The sequence below is a fragment of the Lycorma delicatula genome, chromosome 1 (genome assembly GCF_047948215.1).
Source record: "Lycorma delicatula isolate Av1 chromosome 1, ASM4794821v1, whole genome shotgun sequence".
Taxonomy (NCBI): domain Eukaryota; kingdom Metazoa; phylum Arthropoda; class Insecta; order Hemiptera; family Fulgoridae; genus Lycorma; species Lycorma delicatula.
The window spans coordinates 258,998,065-259,019,308 of NC_134455.1; the positions used below are offsets into that span (position 1 = coordinate 258,998,065).

Genomic DNA, 21,244 nt, shown 5'->3' on the forward strand with positions numbered 1-21,244 from the left:
CGAAGGCCAGCAGACGGCGATTGCTGATGTCCACGGTGCATTCCATCCTGTTATACGGGTCGGAAGTGTGGGCCCTGGCATTAGGAGTTGCGAGAAACCGGAAGCGGCTCGCGCAGGTGCAACGCACCGCAGCCTTGCGAGTCGCTTCCGCGTATCGGACGGTCTCCGAGCTTGCAGTACTAGTGGTCGCCAGGGTCATACCCATTGCTACTTTAGCAAGGGAGCGCCAGGTGATCTACAGGAGGCGACGGGCAGGCGAAGACCGGGTGACCATTGCCAACGAGGAACGCACGTTCCTCTCGTGGCAAGAGACCTGGGACCACGAGACCAGAGGAGGATGGATCGCAAGGCTTATCCCTCTGGTCAGACCGTGGACGGAGCGACGGCATGGAGAGGTGGAGTACTACATAACCCAGTTTTTAACGGGTCACGGGTACTTCCGCGCTCACCTCCATGTCATAGGGAAAGCGCCGTCTCCCGACTGCCTGTATTGCCCCGGTGTACGGGACGACGCTGAGCACACCTTTTTCAAATGTGCTCGGTGGGGGGCAGATCGAGGGACACTAGAGGCGGATCTCGGAGCAATGAGTCTCCACAACGTGGTTGCGATGATGCTCCGTGACCTTAGCAGCTAGGAAATTGTAGCCCAATTCGTCGGCAACATTCTCAGGGCAAAAAAGGTTGACCTGGATAGTCCTGAAAATTAGGTAGCACCTAATCAGGCTATTATAGGAGTACTCGACCGGAAGTAATGTGTTAAACGGTTCCGAGTCGAGTCCTGGTTGAAAGGGAGGTGGTTTTAGTCAGTAGTCTGCTGATAGTGATTGGATAATACCATCAGCGGGAGCCCGACACTCCGTGCGTAAATGCATTTCCACCACCCTCCGCAAAAAAAAAAAAATTATTATTTTTATTATTTTAAATCCACTTATTAAGATATATCTGCTTTTCACTGTTTGAGAGTATTGCTCTTTTTCTTCCTAATATTCTTTATTTGTGTTTAATAGGTATTCTGACATTTTAAATATTGTATTATGTGATCATTATAATGTTATAACTATTTAGGGAAACATCAGTAAACAAAAAAAAAAAGGATGAGGAGCTCATTTGTACAGGGAAAATGAATTACACTATCAGAACATAACAAAAGCCAAACATAACATTTTGAAAAAAGTAAAATTCATAGACAGTGAAATGTATGTAAATAAATGAAAATTTCAAGAAATGATTCATGTACAAAAAATGTAAAACTCAATAAATATAAAAGAAAATTATTTGGACCTATAATATCTATATTGCACTCATACACATGCCTCTTAAAATTACACACTACATATTTTTTTAATTTAATCTTTAAATTTTTTTTAATACTTGTATTTGCAAAATATTAAAGAAAAATCTCTTGTAATTAATAGTGCAACACACTATCAAGATTTTTTGATTAAATACAAAAGGTATGCGATTAAATAAAGGTAATAGGTGTTTGGTATTGTCTGTGTAGTCTCAGTTTTCTGTATGAATATTGTACAGCTATGTTTTTGAAAGAGGTACTCTGAAAAAGGCTTAAATTTGTAATCAAAACAACATTCTTATTTATGTTGTAAAATTTAGTAATGTATGGTTGATTAACTAAAGATAAATAAAGATAACTGAATATTAGTATTATGTGATATTTAGATGTACTAATGTGATGTTTGGATACAGGTATACAATTTTCTCAGGTGCTGGAAAAAACAATACTTTATCAATACCTAAAATTTATTAACAAATACATACATTAAAAATATGTGTGGTTATATTTCTGCTTGGTTATTTCCATTAGCATAGGATAAGACCTTAACAGCCTTCTTAACAAAACTCTCAAATTCCTTACCTTTCAGTACCTGTTCCAGATGCACAAGTAAGATATGTTTTAAATAGTATTGTTCTTCTTATTCACTAGTCAACAAAGTTTAATTGCATTCTTGAGACTTAACAATTTTTTATAGTGTTCAATTAAGGGTTCCACTCAGAAGATTTAGGATAGCATTAATTAAGTTATTGGTTGCAAACCTGATTTGCTGTTGTAAAATATCTATTCTCTCATTAGTATTCTTATATTTACTGTTTGTAGATTACTACCAGATTTTTTAACATGTAATAACATATTTATTATGATTATATGAAATTTTTTTGAAGTAAACAAATTGCTTATTTAAAAAAAAAGAATTAAATACAACTTTTCATTACTCATTGGTCAGTACAGACATGATTAATGCATATGATAAATCATATTACTACAATAATATGACCACACATTACTACATATTAACATGCTTAGTACTAAGGATCTAATGAATACTATGTCACAAATTGAAAATGATGATTATCTGATGGTTGGGATTGATTTAATTTCTTTAATATTAATTATGACAGAAAAATATTTGAAACATCCTTAAAAAAAAAGTTGAATATAATTGTACACCAACCCAATCAACTTCTGAATTAATGCTATGAATCCTGTATTTCTGCCTCAAGATACAGTTAAGTCCTCAAAATGAGTTTGGGTAAACATAATTAATGCAAAATATAGAAAGTATTAATTATTTTAAATGATATTATTTGATCATGGTTACTGATAATAACCATCTTTGATGCTAATTATTTGTAATTATCTATAATAATTTTCCTCTTTTGTGCTATTTAAATTTTATTTTTTTAACCCTCCAGGTTGTTCTAGTGGTAAACTTGTCGCAAATCATCTAATTTCAAAGTTGAAGTTCTCAGGTTCAAATCCTAATAAAGGTAGTTGCTTTTATTTGGATTTGTATCCTAGATCATGGATTCTTAGATCATAATGTACTTTGGTGGTTGGGTTTCAATTAATCACACATCTCAGGAATAGTTGGTGTGAGTTTGTTCAAGACTACACGGTTATTGGTACAGTCACATTACACTGATAAGTTACTAATGACTTTAATTGTTGATGCTACTATACATAAAAGTATTACAAAAAAAAAAAATGTTGAGTTAGTGAACTATTGGACTTAAAATTTCAAATAGAAAAAGCAGACAAAATAAAATAAATGTCTAATTTTGTTAAATTATTTACAGAAATTCTGATATTTGCTATGGAAACACAAATATTAAGCAAGTGTAAGAAGTGATAAATAAAGCAAACTGATATTATCGAGTGTCAAAAGGATAATCGCACAGTTTCATGGAGTACAAATTATTTGAGTGCGTGCCTTGAATTTAATTACAAAAAAAATTTACACCAGCGTTAAAATAATAACTCGTCATTAATTTATTTTAAAAAAGTAAGCTTTAAAATGATATTGAGCAATTACAAAATATTAAGTTATATGAAAAAAGTAGAAAATAACTTATTGTAAGTAGAATAAAACTCTTCTTAGAGCTATTGAAAAAAAATCAGGTTTTAAAAAAGATAAGATTGGTTAAAAAGTTAAAAACTGTTTAGTTGAGAAATAAATGAGTATTTAACGTAAAATTTAAGTCTATCAGTTTCTGTAAACTGATAGACTTGAGTTTAGTTGTAAACTGATAGAATGGTTATAGGTGAGCTGAATAAAAACTAAATCAATAACTACAAAATCTGAAAAAAATATGTTCATAAAGAAAATGAAAAAGTAGAATTTTACTCAAATGTTTCTATCTCCCTCTGTTAAACTTTTTCCTCTGAAAATTTACTCATAATTGAAATCTCCTGTTTGTGTTTGGATATTCAACTAATTCATACATCTACCAAGAGGTGAAATGTCTTCTTCTACTTTTTATTTTGAATACTTTGCTGACTCATGTATAATGCTGATTGTTAGTAAATGACTAAAATCCATCAGTGTTAATAATAATACCAGAAATAATAATTGTGCATAAAATAAATTGTGTATTTTGAATTAATAATGCAATATTTATTAATAATAATAATAAAAAAGTAAGATTTAAAAATTAAGTTTCATTATTTTTTTTTATTATAATAGGCTATAATAAACTCAAAAAATGTAAATGTGTAATATAAGAGATTATGTATATGTATTGATTGGTTATTTGAAAAATTATGATTGTTTTAAAACTTAAACTTAAAATTAAAGTTCTATAAATAGTTAATTTATAGAACTATGTGAATATTATGAAGTAACATCTTTTTTTTCTTTTTTAAGGTACTTGTCTTAATCTTAAGCAATCTTAAAATTATTGTCAACTGAACAAAATAAAAATATGAAATGTATTGTTGAAAATTGATGTGTGTAATTTGATAATACAAACCGAAAGAACATTTTCAGATCCAAACTATACCATAACATATTACCAATTGTATGAGGGTGGTCAGATTAACATAAAGTTTAACGAGTAGTATGTACTAAAATACAAGATTTGTAAGGAAACATGAATCTGAAAACCAAATTCTGCTCCCAAGCTTGAGTAACTTGTCTCTCTGTACATCTATGTGACTGACATTGCTAATGTGTTATTATAAACCTTACAGTTAAGTTTCATGATAAAATACTAATATATCTTTCATGGATTAAAAGTTTTACAAACCACAGTTGTTTTCATCAGAAAAATCCCAGCAGTCTACAACACCATCGCAAATTTTACGGGTAAGAAACTGAGCTTGAAGAAATTCCACACAAGAACAATTCTTTTCATCTGTACCATCTGAACAGTCAACTAGTTGATTGCATCGTGACAATCCTGAGACACACTCACCATTTTTGCATTGGAAGGTACCGTTATTTTTGCATTCTGGAAAAATTAATTTTGATATATGTGTTAAATAATTAGTGGAGAGTGTAATTAATAATGTACTAGTATATATCTTATATAAAATATTTTAATAAATTAACTATCACTTGTCAAAGTTTAGAAACCATAAAACCATAAACACGTAGATGTGCAGTAATTCAACCTGGGATAACTGAAGTAGTGTTAGCATTTCTAATAGTGCAGTGGAGGACACAGTGTGCTGTGACAGGTTGTCATAGCTATCAAGAATCCAGTTAGTTACTGGTCCAGCATTCTGCGAGTAAATTAAGTTTTCTAAACTTTAAAATAATAAATGTCCAGATTGAATTTTGTAATAAATATTCAGATCATTGAATTTTTCTGTCTGCTCTATCCTGTACATTGAATTTTTAAATAAAGCTAATTTCTAATCATTCTGAGTAGCATGATTGGTAGCCATGCTACTGTAGTACTATAGTAAGGTCTGTTTCTACATAGATTTGGAATTTTTTGATTTTTCATGTTGTACATACAAAATATGTTCATCTAACCTACTCACAATATTTATTCCCAATAGATGCACTTCTGTAACAGTAAAACTTGTTACCTTGTAAACTTGTAATTACAAAAATTGTAATTTGAGTAATACAATTTTTGTATTACTCAAAGGTGTCTTTGATATTTAATTTTCTAAATACAATTAGGATTGTTACAAATAAAGGAAATAAGATTTTTATTGAGGTAGGTTTACATCAATATGCGTATGTATTAATGTTTTTAAATTCACAATTTCATTTTACGTGATTAATCAGAAAATTCCAATAATAATTCAAGGATTAAAGAAAGAAATATGAGAAATACAATAAAAATTTTATATTGCTCAAAATGTGTACTCAATTTAAATTTACCGGTAGGAAATCAATTAAGCAACTATTCATCCCCTCCTACTTCCGCTGCTGTTATGAAAAATTGATTTTATTGAAAATGTTACTGTTCCTATGAAACATATTTCCAGATATGTATATTCTCACTTTTGCATCAGCTGTGATGAAGGCTCTCTCAAACATTGCTAATCCTATTTTCAACAAATTATTGTTTCTATTATACATACCTAACCTAGTTTATCATTAGTTTTGATCAATCTTATTGCCTGATAGTGCATTTAAATTTCGTACTGTCAGTTAGTATTTGCCTAATATATTCAGCATGAATTTACTAGATAATTTGTTCATGCATTTCTTCTTGGCTACAACTAAACTTGCATATTAAAAAAAGGATAATATGGTATCTTTTTTAATTAGCATGTACCTCTGTTGTTACACCTTATTCATGTAAATAAATGATGAAATTTTGATATTACATTTCTACAAACTCATATAAATACAATATAAAACTCTTTAATATATTACTCTACCTACTGTAATCAGGAAGGAAAACTTACTCCTACGACCTTGAATAGTCTGTCCTCAAGTAGAAAATTCAAGAAAATGGTACCATACAAAGTAGACCCTATGAGAATTTTCTTGTTAGTGTAAACACACATTGTATAGTATATTACATGACTTCAATATTTATATTGGGTGTGGGTATGTGTGTGTGTGAGCACACGTGCCCAACACAAACATGTCATTTATGTGTGTGTATATGAATTCAATTCATATACACACAAGAAATTTTCACTGAAACCATGAAATTTTCACTGTCAACCATTATGAACACCAAAACCTTTGAATTGTTATTTGCTTACCTGCACAGCAGATTAAGTTTTTTCTTTAGGCCACTGGAATCATCTTGCATTGATTTATAACAAATGTTCTGTTTACTATATATGTAATGCAGAGGCAGTTACAAGGTTGTGTAGTATAGTAAAGATGATTTAAATAAAATTTTTGTGAGCACCTCCTTATTTCTTCAAGAGTAATGAAGCAGATTAAGTAATAGGTATTTTCCCTCGTGCTTAATAAAGGTTGTGTAGTATGATAAAGATGATTTAAATAAAACTTTTGTGAGCATCCTTTCTTCTTTTGTCGCTTAAGACAATCTGTATATTTTTATTTGCAAGATGCAAAAGTTAGTGTTAAACAGCTTCTTTAGCTCACTGATAATTAGATCTTCAAATCCAAAAATATTGTAAAAATTCAGAAGTGTGAATTCAAAATTGCTAAATTTGTTAAAGGTGTCACCAGTTTGACTAATTGAAATTTAACTGGAAGTTGGATCATTCATAGTTCAGTAGATATTTGTTTTAAAGAATCCCATTTATTGTACATAAAACTCAGAATTCCAGACGGCGTCTAAAAACAGATTAATGTCAGTGGAGTTTGATGGCAAATTTTAGAGTTAATTGTGTAAATAACAGATGTAAATATTTCTCTTACGACTACTTTTGGCTAAATCAGTTCATTTGTCATTAAGATGCATGAAGTAGTAAATGTTAATTCTTGTTCATCCAAAAAAGAATGGCTCAAAGAAGCAGTTAAATTAAGTATCTGCTAAGCTGCCTGTTTTTATTGATAATCTACAATCTTTCTTTAAATATTTTCAAAACTTCTTAAATTTTTCCTTATTTATAAAAAGCTAATGTATAATGCATGGACTCAAAAGAAACTTGAGTTTGTGTAGAGCATAGAGTAACTCTACCAAAATCATTAAAACATTTTGAATACAGGTGTAATACCAATAATTATATAGGAACAAAGGAAGTTTACTTAAAAGATAATTGTCACACCTTTTGAACTCTGAGCACCATGTTTTTCTAAAAGTTTTTAAAACTTAAATTTTTTTAATTTTACATTTTTTAAATGTCTGGTTGTACACTCTTGGTTATTGCAACTTTATGTTCAGTAGTGAATTAATTAATTGTTTTCAAAATTGAAACAAATCTTATTTATTACAGTTCCACTTTGAAAATGGGATTAAAGAAATTCTATTTCTCATTCACTTCATGTACAAGAAACATTAAAAATGAACCAACAATAAACCCAAAAATCTAATCTTCTATGCAATAATGAAGATGGCAAGCCTGCTTCAGGCAAATAGCACTTGCCCAGTAAGATAGTAATCATGATTTCAAAATGACATTCAATTTTCACGGAAAGCATCATGTAAAATGATTTCTTTTTACCCTTGTAATTAACTCAGCATCAAATTATGGGAAAGCTTTTCATTTGAATTACATGAGATTATTTTATTATAATTATAGGGGACTATAGAGTGTGTCATTTGATGAGATAAATGCAAATATAAGTAATTCTAATATCTTTTAAATGGAATTAAGTAAAAATAAAAAAAGATATTTATTTTTGAAGAAAAATAAAATTTACAACAGACTGTAAATCTAGATTCTAAAAAGATAAACAAGATAAAGATTGTAACATTCAAAAGAATTTAAAGTAAAACAATTTCACCTGCTAATTTTTAGGGTAGTAGCAAAGCTTTACCTGACATGTGAATCACTGAGACTTGGTATTTATTTACTTCCCAAGTAATGACAGGCTGCTACCAAATCACATTTTCTATAGAGATGAAATTTTTAATATATAAAAAATGAACTTTACCAAGACCGACTAGGATTATCATTTACTAAGCCAGTATCTTCAAGAAGATATGAAACAGTTCATGATCAGTTTGTAGATTAAAGTGAGTAAAAGATTAAAGAAAGTATCGAATTAATTTGAGTTTCAAAAATGTTATTTATAGGGTTAATTCTACACTAATGAAATAGTGGCAGTTAAGAAAAAAATATAATTTTACTTATTATATTGAGTGATGTTTTAATTTTTCTATCAGAGAAGGTTAATAATAAAAACCAGAATTACACATCTATAAAATTTCCAGATAATCCTAAAATTATGTTTAATTTTAAACATATAGGCTATGTCAAAATTAAGTACCCTGCTTAGAATTACAAACCTGTAATATTATAAGAAAGATTTGTGCTAGAAATCTTCTCTTTTTCACTTTCTTTATTTGATTGTACTTTATTGTATGTTTTTGTTAGTATACTCAGCCCTGCATTATTTATTGTGTAACTCAGCGATACTGATTTTGGTGTTTCTTCTTCATTAGGAGATTTTATTTTCTTGTCCTTAGCATATTGTGGTGATATCAAATATTTAAATGATGCATTATTTAAAATGTTTTTACTATGGTTTCTTTCATGTGTTATATTTGTTTCTGGAAAAATTATTGTATGATTTCCTAGGAGAATTTGTAAACTGTCTACATCTATTGTTTTTGTATTGTTTAATATATCTGTATTTTTGATGATACTTTCTTTTTTTATATTATTTCCCATTGAATTATATTTTGATGGCTCAGTTTTGTTGTTTGTGTTAATCAGAGAAATTGGAGTTAATGCAGTTAACAATATGTTTAATGGTAAAGAACTGTTGTTAAACAAATCATCATGTATTAGATGAACATCATAACTTTTTTTGGAAGTTACAGATTTAAATTCACTTATTTCTGTAGTTGCTTTAGTCTTATTACCTTCTGTTTTTACTAAAATGTTTGTAGAAAATTTTTCATCAAATTTTTTTGTTTCTTGTTCAGTACCTGATGTTTTTATTTGGTTTGTATGGTTGTAAGGATCGACTGTCATTTTAGCTTGGCGGAGTTGTGTTTTTGTATTGGTACTTGAATCTGCCAAATTAGAAAATTCTTTTGATGAATCAAATTCTGTATCGGTAGTAAACATGTTTGTTATTACAGTTGTTTCTTCAATTGTATCAGGAGTAATTGTTACTTCTTCAGAATTCCAAATTGTTGTGTCTGTTGCCATTTCTATTTCAAATTGCTTGCTGTTACTTAAGTTGTCCATTAATGATGTTGTTGCTGTTGGTATAGATTCTGTCTCTGTGATTAATTCAACAAAAGTTGTTTCTGATGTTGATTCTGTTGGAGTGTTGTATTCATCTGTTTTATTTCTTTTTATAGCCTGCTGTATGTTTTCAGGACTTTCTCTAACTTCTTTTTTATCCACAGGAAAAAATGTTAATGGATTCGATGGTTTTGTGGATAAGACTGGAGTCTGAAATGAGCGAGATGTTAAAGGTGGTTGGTGATTTGTGGTTAAAAATACTATATCTGTGGTTGTTGCTGTCAATTTAGGCCGAGGGCGTAATGGTCTTCCAATACCAAGATTTGATCGAACTGGAATAAGTGTTACTATTGGGAATTCAGACGATTTATATTCAGTTGTAATAAAAGATGATGTTGACATCTCATTTTTTTCAGATCTTTCACGTGGTTTAAATTCATACGGACTGGTTACATTTATGGGTCTGTTGTTAAAATTTGCATTGCTAGATCTTCCTGTGTTCTTAATACCACCATTATCTCTACCATCGCCATGTTTTGAAACCATCTCATTGTATGATTTTAAATATGAGTCTAAATGATGGAAGCGTGTAAGGGTAGCATAGTCAGGCAGTGGATATACAGAAGATAAAGATGTTGAGGAAGGTGAAGCTGTGATATTTTCAGAATTTTCAACAGAACTCACTGAATAACTATCAAGCTTGTGAATAATATCTCCGCTTGCAGTATGTAAAACGGCTGCATCGGTCAGTACACTGTCATCTGGTTTTACATACAACTGAAATGTTGAAATTTTATCACTTGATCGTGGACCTTCATGCCTGTATTTTTCAAAAGTCTTTTGACCTAATGATACAGAAGAAGGTGACATTTTTTTGTTTGAGTTTCGGTAGTCTGTGAATGTTTCCACTTGACGAGATGTTGTTTCATCATCAGGTGGATCTAAAATTACTTCTGCGATACCAATGCCTGAACTAAATCCATATTCTTCTGTTACAGTTGGTCGTCTCTGAGGATGCCTAGTAAAATTGTCTGGTAATATTGGCTTCCATGGCTCTTCACTGACTGGTAAAATATATGGTAGCAAAGTTATTAAATCCGGTTCAGGAGGTATTTCTTCCTTTCTTATTTCATAAGTTGGATTTGATAGCAGCTCATGGTTTGTTTTTTCCTCGTCTTTTTTTTGTGAAATCAATGCAGTCAGAGCAGGACTGTGTTGCATATTGTGAATATTCATTACATCTGTTACAGGAGTTGTACTGGATATTGCTACACTTGTTTGTTCTCTCCTGTGGTTAGTTGTTTGTCTTGGTGGGGGCGATGAATATTTAATTTTTGTACTGTGCGATTTACTTGTTGATGATCTCATATTATCATTAATTGGTAATGGGCTTGTGTAATTATTTATATCATTCACTGGATTTGTAACACTGATATCTTGACTTGTGTTTCTGTATCCAGAGTCTGGTTCAGAGCTTGTTATTCTGTAAGATCCTTTTACAACATTTTCAGGTTGTTCTTTTCTGTTATTATGTTCCTTTTTTACTGGACTTATTGTACTGTGTTTCTGGGCTCTCCGAATAACACCATTTCTGACCTCTGTTGTGATATTATTTTGTTTCATTGTTTCATTTTCTTCTCCCATGTGAGAGATTCCTTGTTCCATGTTACCTGAAAAAATATAAAAGTTTGAAACATGATGCTCTTCATAACAAGGATTATTAGAAAGACTGAAATTAAATTTTAAGTAAGCAAGTTTGGTATTTGATACTTTTATAAATACATGTAAACGCATGCACAACTGTCTCCAACTAGTATGGAGGGAAAAATATATACAAGGTCTGTTCAGAAAATAAATGAACATTTTTAATTACACTCCAACAGAGATATTTAGTGACGTGCGGTTGGCATTTTGAATTCTTGTCATAAGGTGAAACAGTGAACCATGCATAATATCAAGGCATTTTATAACAGTTATGTAAAAATATCTACAAAAAGAGATCAGAGTTGTGGCGAGACAACTTATGGTTTCTTCACCACGATAGTGCACCCACACAATCAGCTTTGTCAATTTGTTACTTTTGTGCCAAAACTTAGATGACTGTCCTCCCAGCGTCCCTGCTCACCAGATCTAACTTCTTGTGAATTTTTCTTATTTCCGAAATTAAAATTTGTGATGAAAGGAAGCCGTTTTGAGGCTATTGATGATGGCATTATAGCAAATTTGTCACGTACCTTAAAGGCCATTTCAAATGAAGCTATGACTGCTTTGCGAAGTGGAAACACCACTGGGATAAGTGTGTGAATAGGGGAGGGGAGTACTTTGAAGGGGGCAAGGACCTCTGTAAAATAATATAAAAAAATAATATATATCTAAAAAATATATATCTGTAATAAATAATAAAAATTAAAAATATAAAGTTCAGTTATTTTCTGAACAGATCTCTTTGTAAAATTGAAAAAAATTATGGAATAGTCTAATACTATAAAGCTGAATGTATTGTGTGTCTTCAAATCAGAAGACATGAAAAGTTATAACTATATTTGTACAAAGATGTAAAAGCATTAGTGCATGGTATGGTAGACATTTTCAACCATTTTTTATATGTATAATTATAATTTTTTAAACTTCATGATTATTACACATAAAATGAAATGAAAATTTCCTCTGGAACTCATTTCTGTGTATTTAGAAAGGAAGGAAGTAGTTCATTACATTTAATTTTCATATAAGAACATTTTTATACTTCTAATTTTGCTATACTTTCTTTTTACTTTTATTGAATGCAATACAACAGAGTGGTTACTATTTTAAAATATTAATTTTTTAAATGAAAAATTGAACCAAATGTAAAAAAAATATATTTAATAACTTATTTCAAGACATTTGCAGTGCCCTTGCTCATTTGATGATCACCTGAAAAAAGTTTGAAGTAAATCATTAAAAATACTACATATAGATTTTTTTTTGGTTTATTCTTTAAAAATTTGTAGTTTTGAATCATTTTCATTGCTAATCATTGTGAAAGAGAAATTTGTTTAAATTACAAAATAATCTGTATTCTAATTTACACCTTTGACTGTATCTACTTACGTTTTATAAATATTTGTTTTGGATCAACACGAATGTTTTTTAGTGCTACTGGTTTTAGAGAATTGGCTTCTTCTTGTATGATCATTCTTGCTGTTTCCTCAACGTTTGTTAATTTTCTGTAAATAAAAGATAATTTAATTTGCCTTAGAAATTTTACTGTTTACTCTGAAGGAAATTAATACAAAAAGGCCTTTTTATAACTAAAAACCTTTACTATTAAGCATACTATTTATTTCAATATAGTCTAGAAAGTACTATACTATATTCTATTTAAAGTATTTTGTAGTTTCATGCTTTGTTATATATAAATATGTTATTAATGTTTACCTTTTCTAGATTGTAAATTATTACAATCTAGAAATACTTGGCCAAGTTTTTCAAAAAAAACTTGGCCAAGTGTCTGTGTTCAGCATTTTTTAATTTTAAAAAATGTGAACTTCAATTGCAAACAAATAAAATTTAATTACATTTAAATGATACCAGAGCATATACTCTATGCAGTTTGCAAAAGCAAATCAAAGGACAGTTGGAGTGATGTAGAAGAATTTACAAAAAATTGTAGGGCTTTATTCTGAATAAAGGTAACAAAAAAGTCAGTCAAAGCCCCTCTATTACAAAGCACAGAAGCATGTAAGAATTGAGGAAAAGAATTCATACAGCTTTCAAGGTCTAAAACAGGAAATGGAGCTTTACAAATGGAGAATTTACAAGATTCTCTGCAAAAATATCTTTAAGCATGCATCCAGGAAAATTAATTCATTTTGAAAATGTAATTTAAATAATTGTTGGGCTACATGGACAATCCAAATATAATCAATCATTCATCCATTTTTATGTAAACAAGTTATGTAAATTACCCAAAATAATACAATTTCTTATGTTGATTTCTAATGGATTTATTACTTTATGTAATTGAATTTTTTAGGCTAAGGTAATAGTAAAGAATAATTATTCTTTTGATTCATACAATTTCTGATAATAATAATAATAATAATTATTATTAATAATTTTTCAACAAAATTTTCAAACTGCATTATTTTTCTAATAGAGTATTACTGTAGATTTGCTTAACAAATTCTGCCATATTTTGGCATATTGTCAACCAATTTTAACAAATAATCTGTTATATTTTACCTAACAAAAATAATTCAATGAAACTAATAATTACAGAGGTGTTAATGATAAAAAAAATTAATTGGCCACCAAACTGAAATTGTTCAAAGAAGGATTTTCAAACCTATTTATTTTATAGATGTGAAGATGTCCATACCTAAGAAATACATTTTTTTGAAAAAAGAAAATAGCAGATAGAGGGAAAATGAAATGAGATATGCCATTTGTTTACATAAATATTTTTGTTAATTTTCAAGGAATTTCACTTCAGTTTTACAAACACCTCCAGGGGTACTGTGAATATGTATACAGTTAGTGTCTCTGATTATATAAAATACAAGAATTTTGTTTTTCAGTTTTCATTCTCTTATCTCCAATCTTTGTACATGTATATAGAATACGCTTTCAATTGCATCAATTGCTTTATTTATATGTTTAATTAACATTATTATTACAATAATTTTTTTTTAAAAATTTTGTCTGTAATGATCTGCATCCTGTAACTTGTTTTTTTGATGATGGAATAAAAAAAATATTGAAATTTGAATTTTGTTTTCTGCATACACATTCCGAGTAGTGCCTGGAATTTTATAATTCTAACAAAGGTTTTTTATAAAAGTTTAGTGCATGATATTTATATATTTATGAAAAAAAAAACACTTACTATGGATTAAATCTTTAAAAAAGTAGAATGTTGTATGGTAATCTTGTCTTAATATGGTGTTTATCGTGTTATATGGTGAACTAAATACATTTGGTTCTAATATACTATATTTATAGTTAAAATAATATTATCAATAAAATGCACTGATGAACAATATTTAGATAAATTACAAATTTTTGTATTAGTGTATATTTGAGAAGTCCCTGTATTCCTAAACTAATATTCATTGTAGTCTTAGTACATATCTTGAACATTTATATACTTTGTAAATAATTATTTATCTAGCAGATTTATTTGTGCACCATCGTGCTGAACACACAGAGTTAGCATCTTGATGTTCTTCAAATGTGAAGCGTTTTCAAGTTTGAAAGGCTTCCTCCAATGTTACACAATTCTTAATTTGTTGCGTACCGATGTTAAGATCTTAGATCTCGTTCTCATTAGCCTAGATTAATCTCCACAGTGGTTTCTTGGGTGTGAAAAACCCACAAAGCCACAATTTCCACCACAAAGTTTGGACTTTGTGGTGGAAATTTAAATGGGGCTGATGATGCTTGTGAATCCAGCAGCTTGGAAATTATTAATTTAGGAAATTGCCTACTCGAATGCTGCTTTATCCAGATATTTTCCATAATACCCCATTTTTCCAATATTTGCAAATAAGAATTGCCATTTATGAACTCTCTCAAAAAAAAATGGCCCAAAAGTATTGTGATATTATCCTGCCCAACGTTATTACATGTGGTCAATTTCTTTCCTACTCATGCAAAACTGACCATTCTCCTTAGCTCAGAAAATCATATTCCTGCCTTGTCAACTGTGATACATTTATCAGAAAACTACACTGTTTTGTGATACACTGCTTTTGGAAATCATGCTAACAAAGCATGGCAGACTGCAATAAACTGTTCCATGTCTCATTCCAACAATTCATTCACAAATGTTGGTAGAAACAGTTTCACATTCAAGTCTTCTTTAATACGATCAAGAATTGTTTAATGCGACATATTAGGTTCAATTGCTCATTAACAAATAAATTTAATTAGAAAACTGCTCAATTAAATCAGCGACAGTGACAGCGACATATGTTTGCAAACATGTCTTTTTTTGTTCATTACACGGCCTGTTTTTAACACTGCCAGAAACAAATGCATGTTTCTCCTGACCAAGCATTGTTGACTAAGAAGATCTTTGTTAAAGGTTCACAAAATGCATTCATTGCTAGTGGCATTTTTCCCTTGCCATCATTGTACTGCACCCAAACATCAGCAACCTCTCCACAACTCTGTAACTGTGTACACTCACTCTAGCTATTGCTTTGCTACTGAAACAAGAGAATGAGCAAGTGTCCTATGTAACCTTGAGAATAGGGATACCAATCGCAGTAAAGAAATTATTTCTTAGGACCCGAGTACCGTGCGACTTTCAAAACAGTAGCAACATGTCAAATGCAGGAAGAGGTTCAAATATTTCTTGATAGTATTGTATAGATAGAGTATTATACATACAGGATTATACAGATATCCAATCTAATGAGTAGCAAATTGTTATTTGACTTTTTATTGTTTTAATATGTTGGTCTAAAACTGTAATTCTGTAGGTGCCATTTCAATCACCAGTTTAGAAGAAAAAATAATAAACCTTACAACCAGTTCTTTTCATTTGTAAGACAAATTATGATAAACAACCAGATAACCATGTTAACATGTTTTATTAAATCAGTAAACAAAACTATTTTGCATTTTTCCATACAAGAAAAGGTCTTATTGAACTTTCATTTTTAATTAAAATATTCACTAAATACCAACATTAAAAATTTATTTGTAATTATAAAAAAGATTTTTATTTATAGGAATAATGATACTTTTGATAGTTTTTAAATGTCTTAAATTAATTAAACCTGAGTTTCAGCATTTACATAAACATTTCATTACGAATATGAATTCTTTTTTTTCTTCTTTAAAATTGTTACTTTACTTGACTTTGTTAATTATTATCTTTACACATTTGCCACACTATTATTTCATATTCATGTACATGTTATTTAAATGGTTTATAACCTATTTAATTATAACAAAATTATTTTACTGTTTTGTATTCCTGTTCAAATCATTATTTTTTTGCATCTCTTTGCTTACCCTTCGACGAAATGGTGAACCCAGTTCCTTTTGTTATCTGTGTTATAGCATTTCTTATATGGTCTATGTAGAGTGTCACTAAATACCAATCTGAATGATATGTTTATTTATCTTAATTTGATAGCTTTATTTAAGTTTATTTATTTAAGTAATTGAAAACTTAGAATTGTTGAATAACTAAAATAATCATAGTAGAAATATTCATGTGAACATAATTGAACAGCTTTAAGTGTCACACACTTAATATACAAAATACATTTATATGTACACACTTATACATACAAAATTCTCAGAACTGTTAATTAATCCTGGTTCTGTGTTTGGGTAAAAATAATAATTATAATTAAGTAAGTTAATAATTAAGATATAAATTTTTACTTTGGAATCTTTCGACGATCCAAGATAAGGCGAAAGAAGACTACTAGGCTTCCATTAGCAAATCCAGTAATGCTGCAGTACCTTACAGCAGGACCTAGTTCACTTCTACCATATAGATTTTCTACCTAAATGAAAAAGAACTTAGTAAATTCATTTATTTTATGCACATTTTTATGTAGTAGCTAACTATAATGTGTGTATAACATATTGATCAGAATTTACTCAGAAATTATCAAGATATATCTTTTTTATCATGTTCTTATGTATTACTTGTTGATATTGGTATGCATGTTAATCTATAACAGTTTAATGTTTTAATTCTCTCAGTATCTTTTAGCAAGAAATCACAAATAAACACAAACTAATCAATACATCAAACTCAATTTGAGGTAAATTATGCCTTACAATCATATGTCACACACTACATAAAAAATTCATCTTTAACAAATATTTCTCACATTTGCAAAATATTCAGAAAGAATAATTTTCAAACAAGCCTCTGGATTTCTACTGTGAAACTTCTACTTCACTGATTTTTAGATATCTGTTAATTTACCATGTAAAAAGTTTTAATCTTGAATAAATAATACAAATGTAAACATTGATAAAATTTACTATTGGTAACTACTATATTTTTATAGTTCAAAGAATTTTAACAAATACCTAACTTGTTTCCAATCTTCATGTACTGAATACATAGGAAAATTAATGACGAAGTGAAGTATTTTATCATTAAATGTAGTGAAAATATCAGTGGTACATAATTAATTTAATTTGATTATATAGAGTGCAGTAGGACATCTGACAAGAAAGTACCCACCATTAATTTGTATTTGTTTGATTTTTCTTTGTATTCTTTACTTGAATGATTTGATAATTTTGATGTATAATGATCTCCATATGTTACTCTCAAACTTCCATCAAATATGAGATCTGTAAATAAGGTAAGTGAAATTACTAAACAAATATTATTATAAATAAAATTAATTATAATTATATTTAAAGTACATAGCCATTCTTTGTCTTCCTTTGTTTATGTGTTTTAATTAACCCATTTTAATGGTATTCTTTTTATATCAAACTTTTGAAAATTGGCAGTTTATAATCCAGCAGTTGTATTGTTTTTCAGTAGTACTAAAATTTATGAAAAAAATCTGTTTTATGGTTTTTCAATTGTGCTAAAATTTCTCAAAAACACATCTGTGTTTACCTAACAACAGATAAATAACATATATAGATAAACATACATACCATGTGTATAATACATGGTATATTTTAATTTAAATTTTAATATACAGTTCACTTTTAATATACAGTTCACTTTTAATATACAGTTCACTTTTAATAAAAAAATAAAAAAAACTAACAATTGTAATAGTTTATAGATAAAACAAGTGATTGTACTAATAAGAGAATTAATTATTGGTTCTAAATTGAAGTTGACTGAAAACCATTGTAACTTTAATTATTTAAAAAATAAAAATGTACATATTATTGTTACTGATGGTTGTATTATTGTTACTGATGAAGAACTGAACACTTTGAAAGCACTGAAAAAAAGTGTAAGCGGAAATTTACAGTTTATTTAATTTATGTTTCATTTATTTGAGCATTCTCTTGCTCACAGAAATTACAATCAATAAGGAAGGATATTGCATGGTGTAAATAAAATAATTTTTTCTTTTCTATCATCCAAAACTGATGAAAAATTCAGAAATTCAATATATCTGAAGAAAACTCAGAAACGCTAAAGGCCTTAAGTCTCAAATGATTTTTGTCAAGAAGCCTTGGAGTAAAATATTCAAAGACAGTTTTTCATCAGCTCTGTTTAGATATTCTTGAAATTACTGGTTTGAAAATTGGATTACACCCTCCTTGTTTTACTGATGAATTATAAACACTCAAGAACCTAATGAAAAAATTACAGTTGAGCATCATTTACATTTCCAGATATAAGGAAGCAACAAAATTGCATACTAGGACAAATCTTTTGGGGAGCAAAGTCTACATAATTTTTTATGAAATAAGAAGAAAAGCTTGGATTACATTATTGTAATCGTATATGTTCTTGTATTGACAAGAATTTTTTTTTGTTAGGGAAGATGGAAATAGCAGAAAGTTGTAGAAAACTTGAGATCCTATTATGGAAGCACAGTTTCACAAAAACTTTCTGAAGGTGCAACAAGATATAATAGATAATAATTCTGATATATAAAGAGGATTTTGAGTAAAAACATGACAGAAACCTTTCTTGTTGCCCATTACTTGAAACTAACTTAAGAATTCACAAATATGGCTATGATCATTATTAGTGGCACAATCACACAATCATATTTTTGTTTAGCATGAGATATCAAAGCAAAAAATAGCAACATATTATTTCTGATTTAGTATGTCTTGAAATTCATAGAATCAATAAACAGATTGAGTGCATTCTTATAAATATCTGGGACATCTAGCCCCAGGACTATTTTTTTCTAAAAGATTGAATTTTGTGAATAAATGTTGGCCACCGTTGTTTATAGCAATGGTAAAAGGAGAGGTGAAATTACAGAATTTGGGTCAGTACCATTGAGGAGGAGGTGCAGTCCACCAAACCTTAATGATAATAGTGGAACATGGTAGGGTAAAAATGAAGAGAAGATTATAGAGACTAGAATATACATAATGGATATCTGAGAATGTAAAATGAAGTAGATATGTTGAGGTTAAAAGATAAGTACACAATAGAAATGAATGAATACCATAAAATCAGTCATGTGATTAATGATCTACAAAAAAAAGATAAAAATTCACATTTCTTAAAAAGCAAGATTTCTACTTTACAATGATTTGAATTCATAATATAATAGTAATTAAGAATAAAAATAATAGTAGTTAAGAATATTGATGTAGAAAATATATTACTTACATTTTCCAGAATCCAAGCGCATTGCTGAAACAAAATAAAAAAATTCTTTTGAATCATAAATATTGTTTAAAAAGTAAAATATAAGGTAAAATATTTAGGTTTTGAATGTTTTAATTTATCAGTAATGTATAATGAAAATCTTAGACTGATTTTAAAAATTGAGATTAATTAATGTTTTCTTAAAAAATAGGTATTAGCTTGAAATTATTGCAGTAAAAACAGTTACACAAATCTACATCTGTATAAAAATAGAACTGAAATACCACTCACATATATATATACATTTATTCATTACAATACTTCCTGAAACTTGGTGCCTAGGAGGTTGAAATTTTGAATCCTATTAGAAACTAGGCACCTGTTAAGAGATCTTTTTAAAAATTTTATCCTCCAGAAGGTAAAAATAAGATGCAAACTTAACCAATAAAAAATGATTCTCTAATTTGTAAACAGAAAAAAGTAAAATTATACACTTTGATTCATCTGTTATTTATTATATTGGCAGTGATTTATTTATTGAGGAATCTACTACTTGTAAGAAGCTCTATTGCTTTCTGAAGTTCTAAGTGGGAAAAACAATCATCCAGTAGCAATTCATATATGATAGCATTTTTTAAAATGAATCAAAGCTGAATATTCAATTTAGGTTTTTAAAATAAATGTTCTCCTTAGCTGTTATATGTTTGGTTTTGAAAAAAAAAACTTTATGTACTAAAAGCCCATAATAAAGCATGGTGTGACTCTAGCATATGTAAAAATTGTATCATGTGATATTTGATGTAAATTACTAGTATTAAAGAGAAGAAATTTTAAATGTAACAAAAAACTATTTTTTTATAAAACAACAGGAGTATGATTTTAAAAACCTTCCTTCCTGTGGCTTCTAAAAAGATTGGCTGTCAATCCATGTATATTTTTTTGTTAGTTGCTATAACTGAAAGTTTGTAAGTAAACTGATATCAAATACAAATCACTCCCAAAAATAGCATAGCTATTCTTAACAACAACAAATATTAAACGATAGGTTATAAGGAAAAGTAAGGAATGAAATGGTTTTTTGCGAATTCTTTAATGGATTCAATATACCAAGCCCAACAAACTGGAGATGATATTCAGCTCTGTAAGTGATATACTGTCAATCATAGTAGGGTTTAACAGTATAATAAACATTAGTTATTTACACAGAAACCAGCTATGATTGATGCCTCGTATATCTTAAGTGATTCAAGTATGTTGAAACCATAAGAAAGACTTGGATAGGTAGTGTAAAGCAATAAATTAATGTACCCTTTTTGTCAAATTAACTTATTGTTAACTAATTATTTATTATGATTATTTGCTTTTGATCAGAAGTAAAACTAAATAAATAAATGCACATTTACTCACATCAATGTATAATT

At 29.0% G+C, this 21,244-nt stretch overlaps 1 protein-coding gene across 1 annotated transcript in view; it reads right to left on the reverse strand.

The window, feature by feature from the left end:
• Positions 1 to 21,244, reverse strand: part of LOC142330835 (uncharacterized) — a 159,688-nt gene that overhangs the window by 58,933 nt on the left and 79,511 nt on the right. The window contains exons 3-8 of the mRNA XM_075376295.1: positions 19,845 to 19,868; positions 17,754 to 17,866; positions 16,934 to 17,058; positions 12,641 to 12,756; positions 8,638 to 11,217; positions 4,543 to 4,746 (exon numbers count right to left, since the gene is read on the reverse strand). Of these exons, the coding sequence (XP_075232410.1) occupies positions 4,543 to 4,746; positions 8,638 to 11,217; positions 12,641 to 12,756; positions 16,934 to 17,058; positions 17,754 to 17,866; positions 19,845 to 19,868 (3,162 nt within the window). The remainder of the gene's footprint in view (positions 1 to 4,542; positions 4,747 to 8,637; positions 11,218 to 12,640; positions 12,757 to 16,933; positions 17,059 to 17,753; positions 17,867 to 19,844; positions 19,869 to 21,244) is intronic.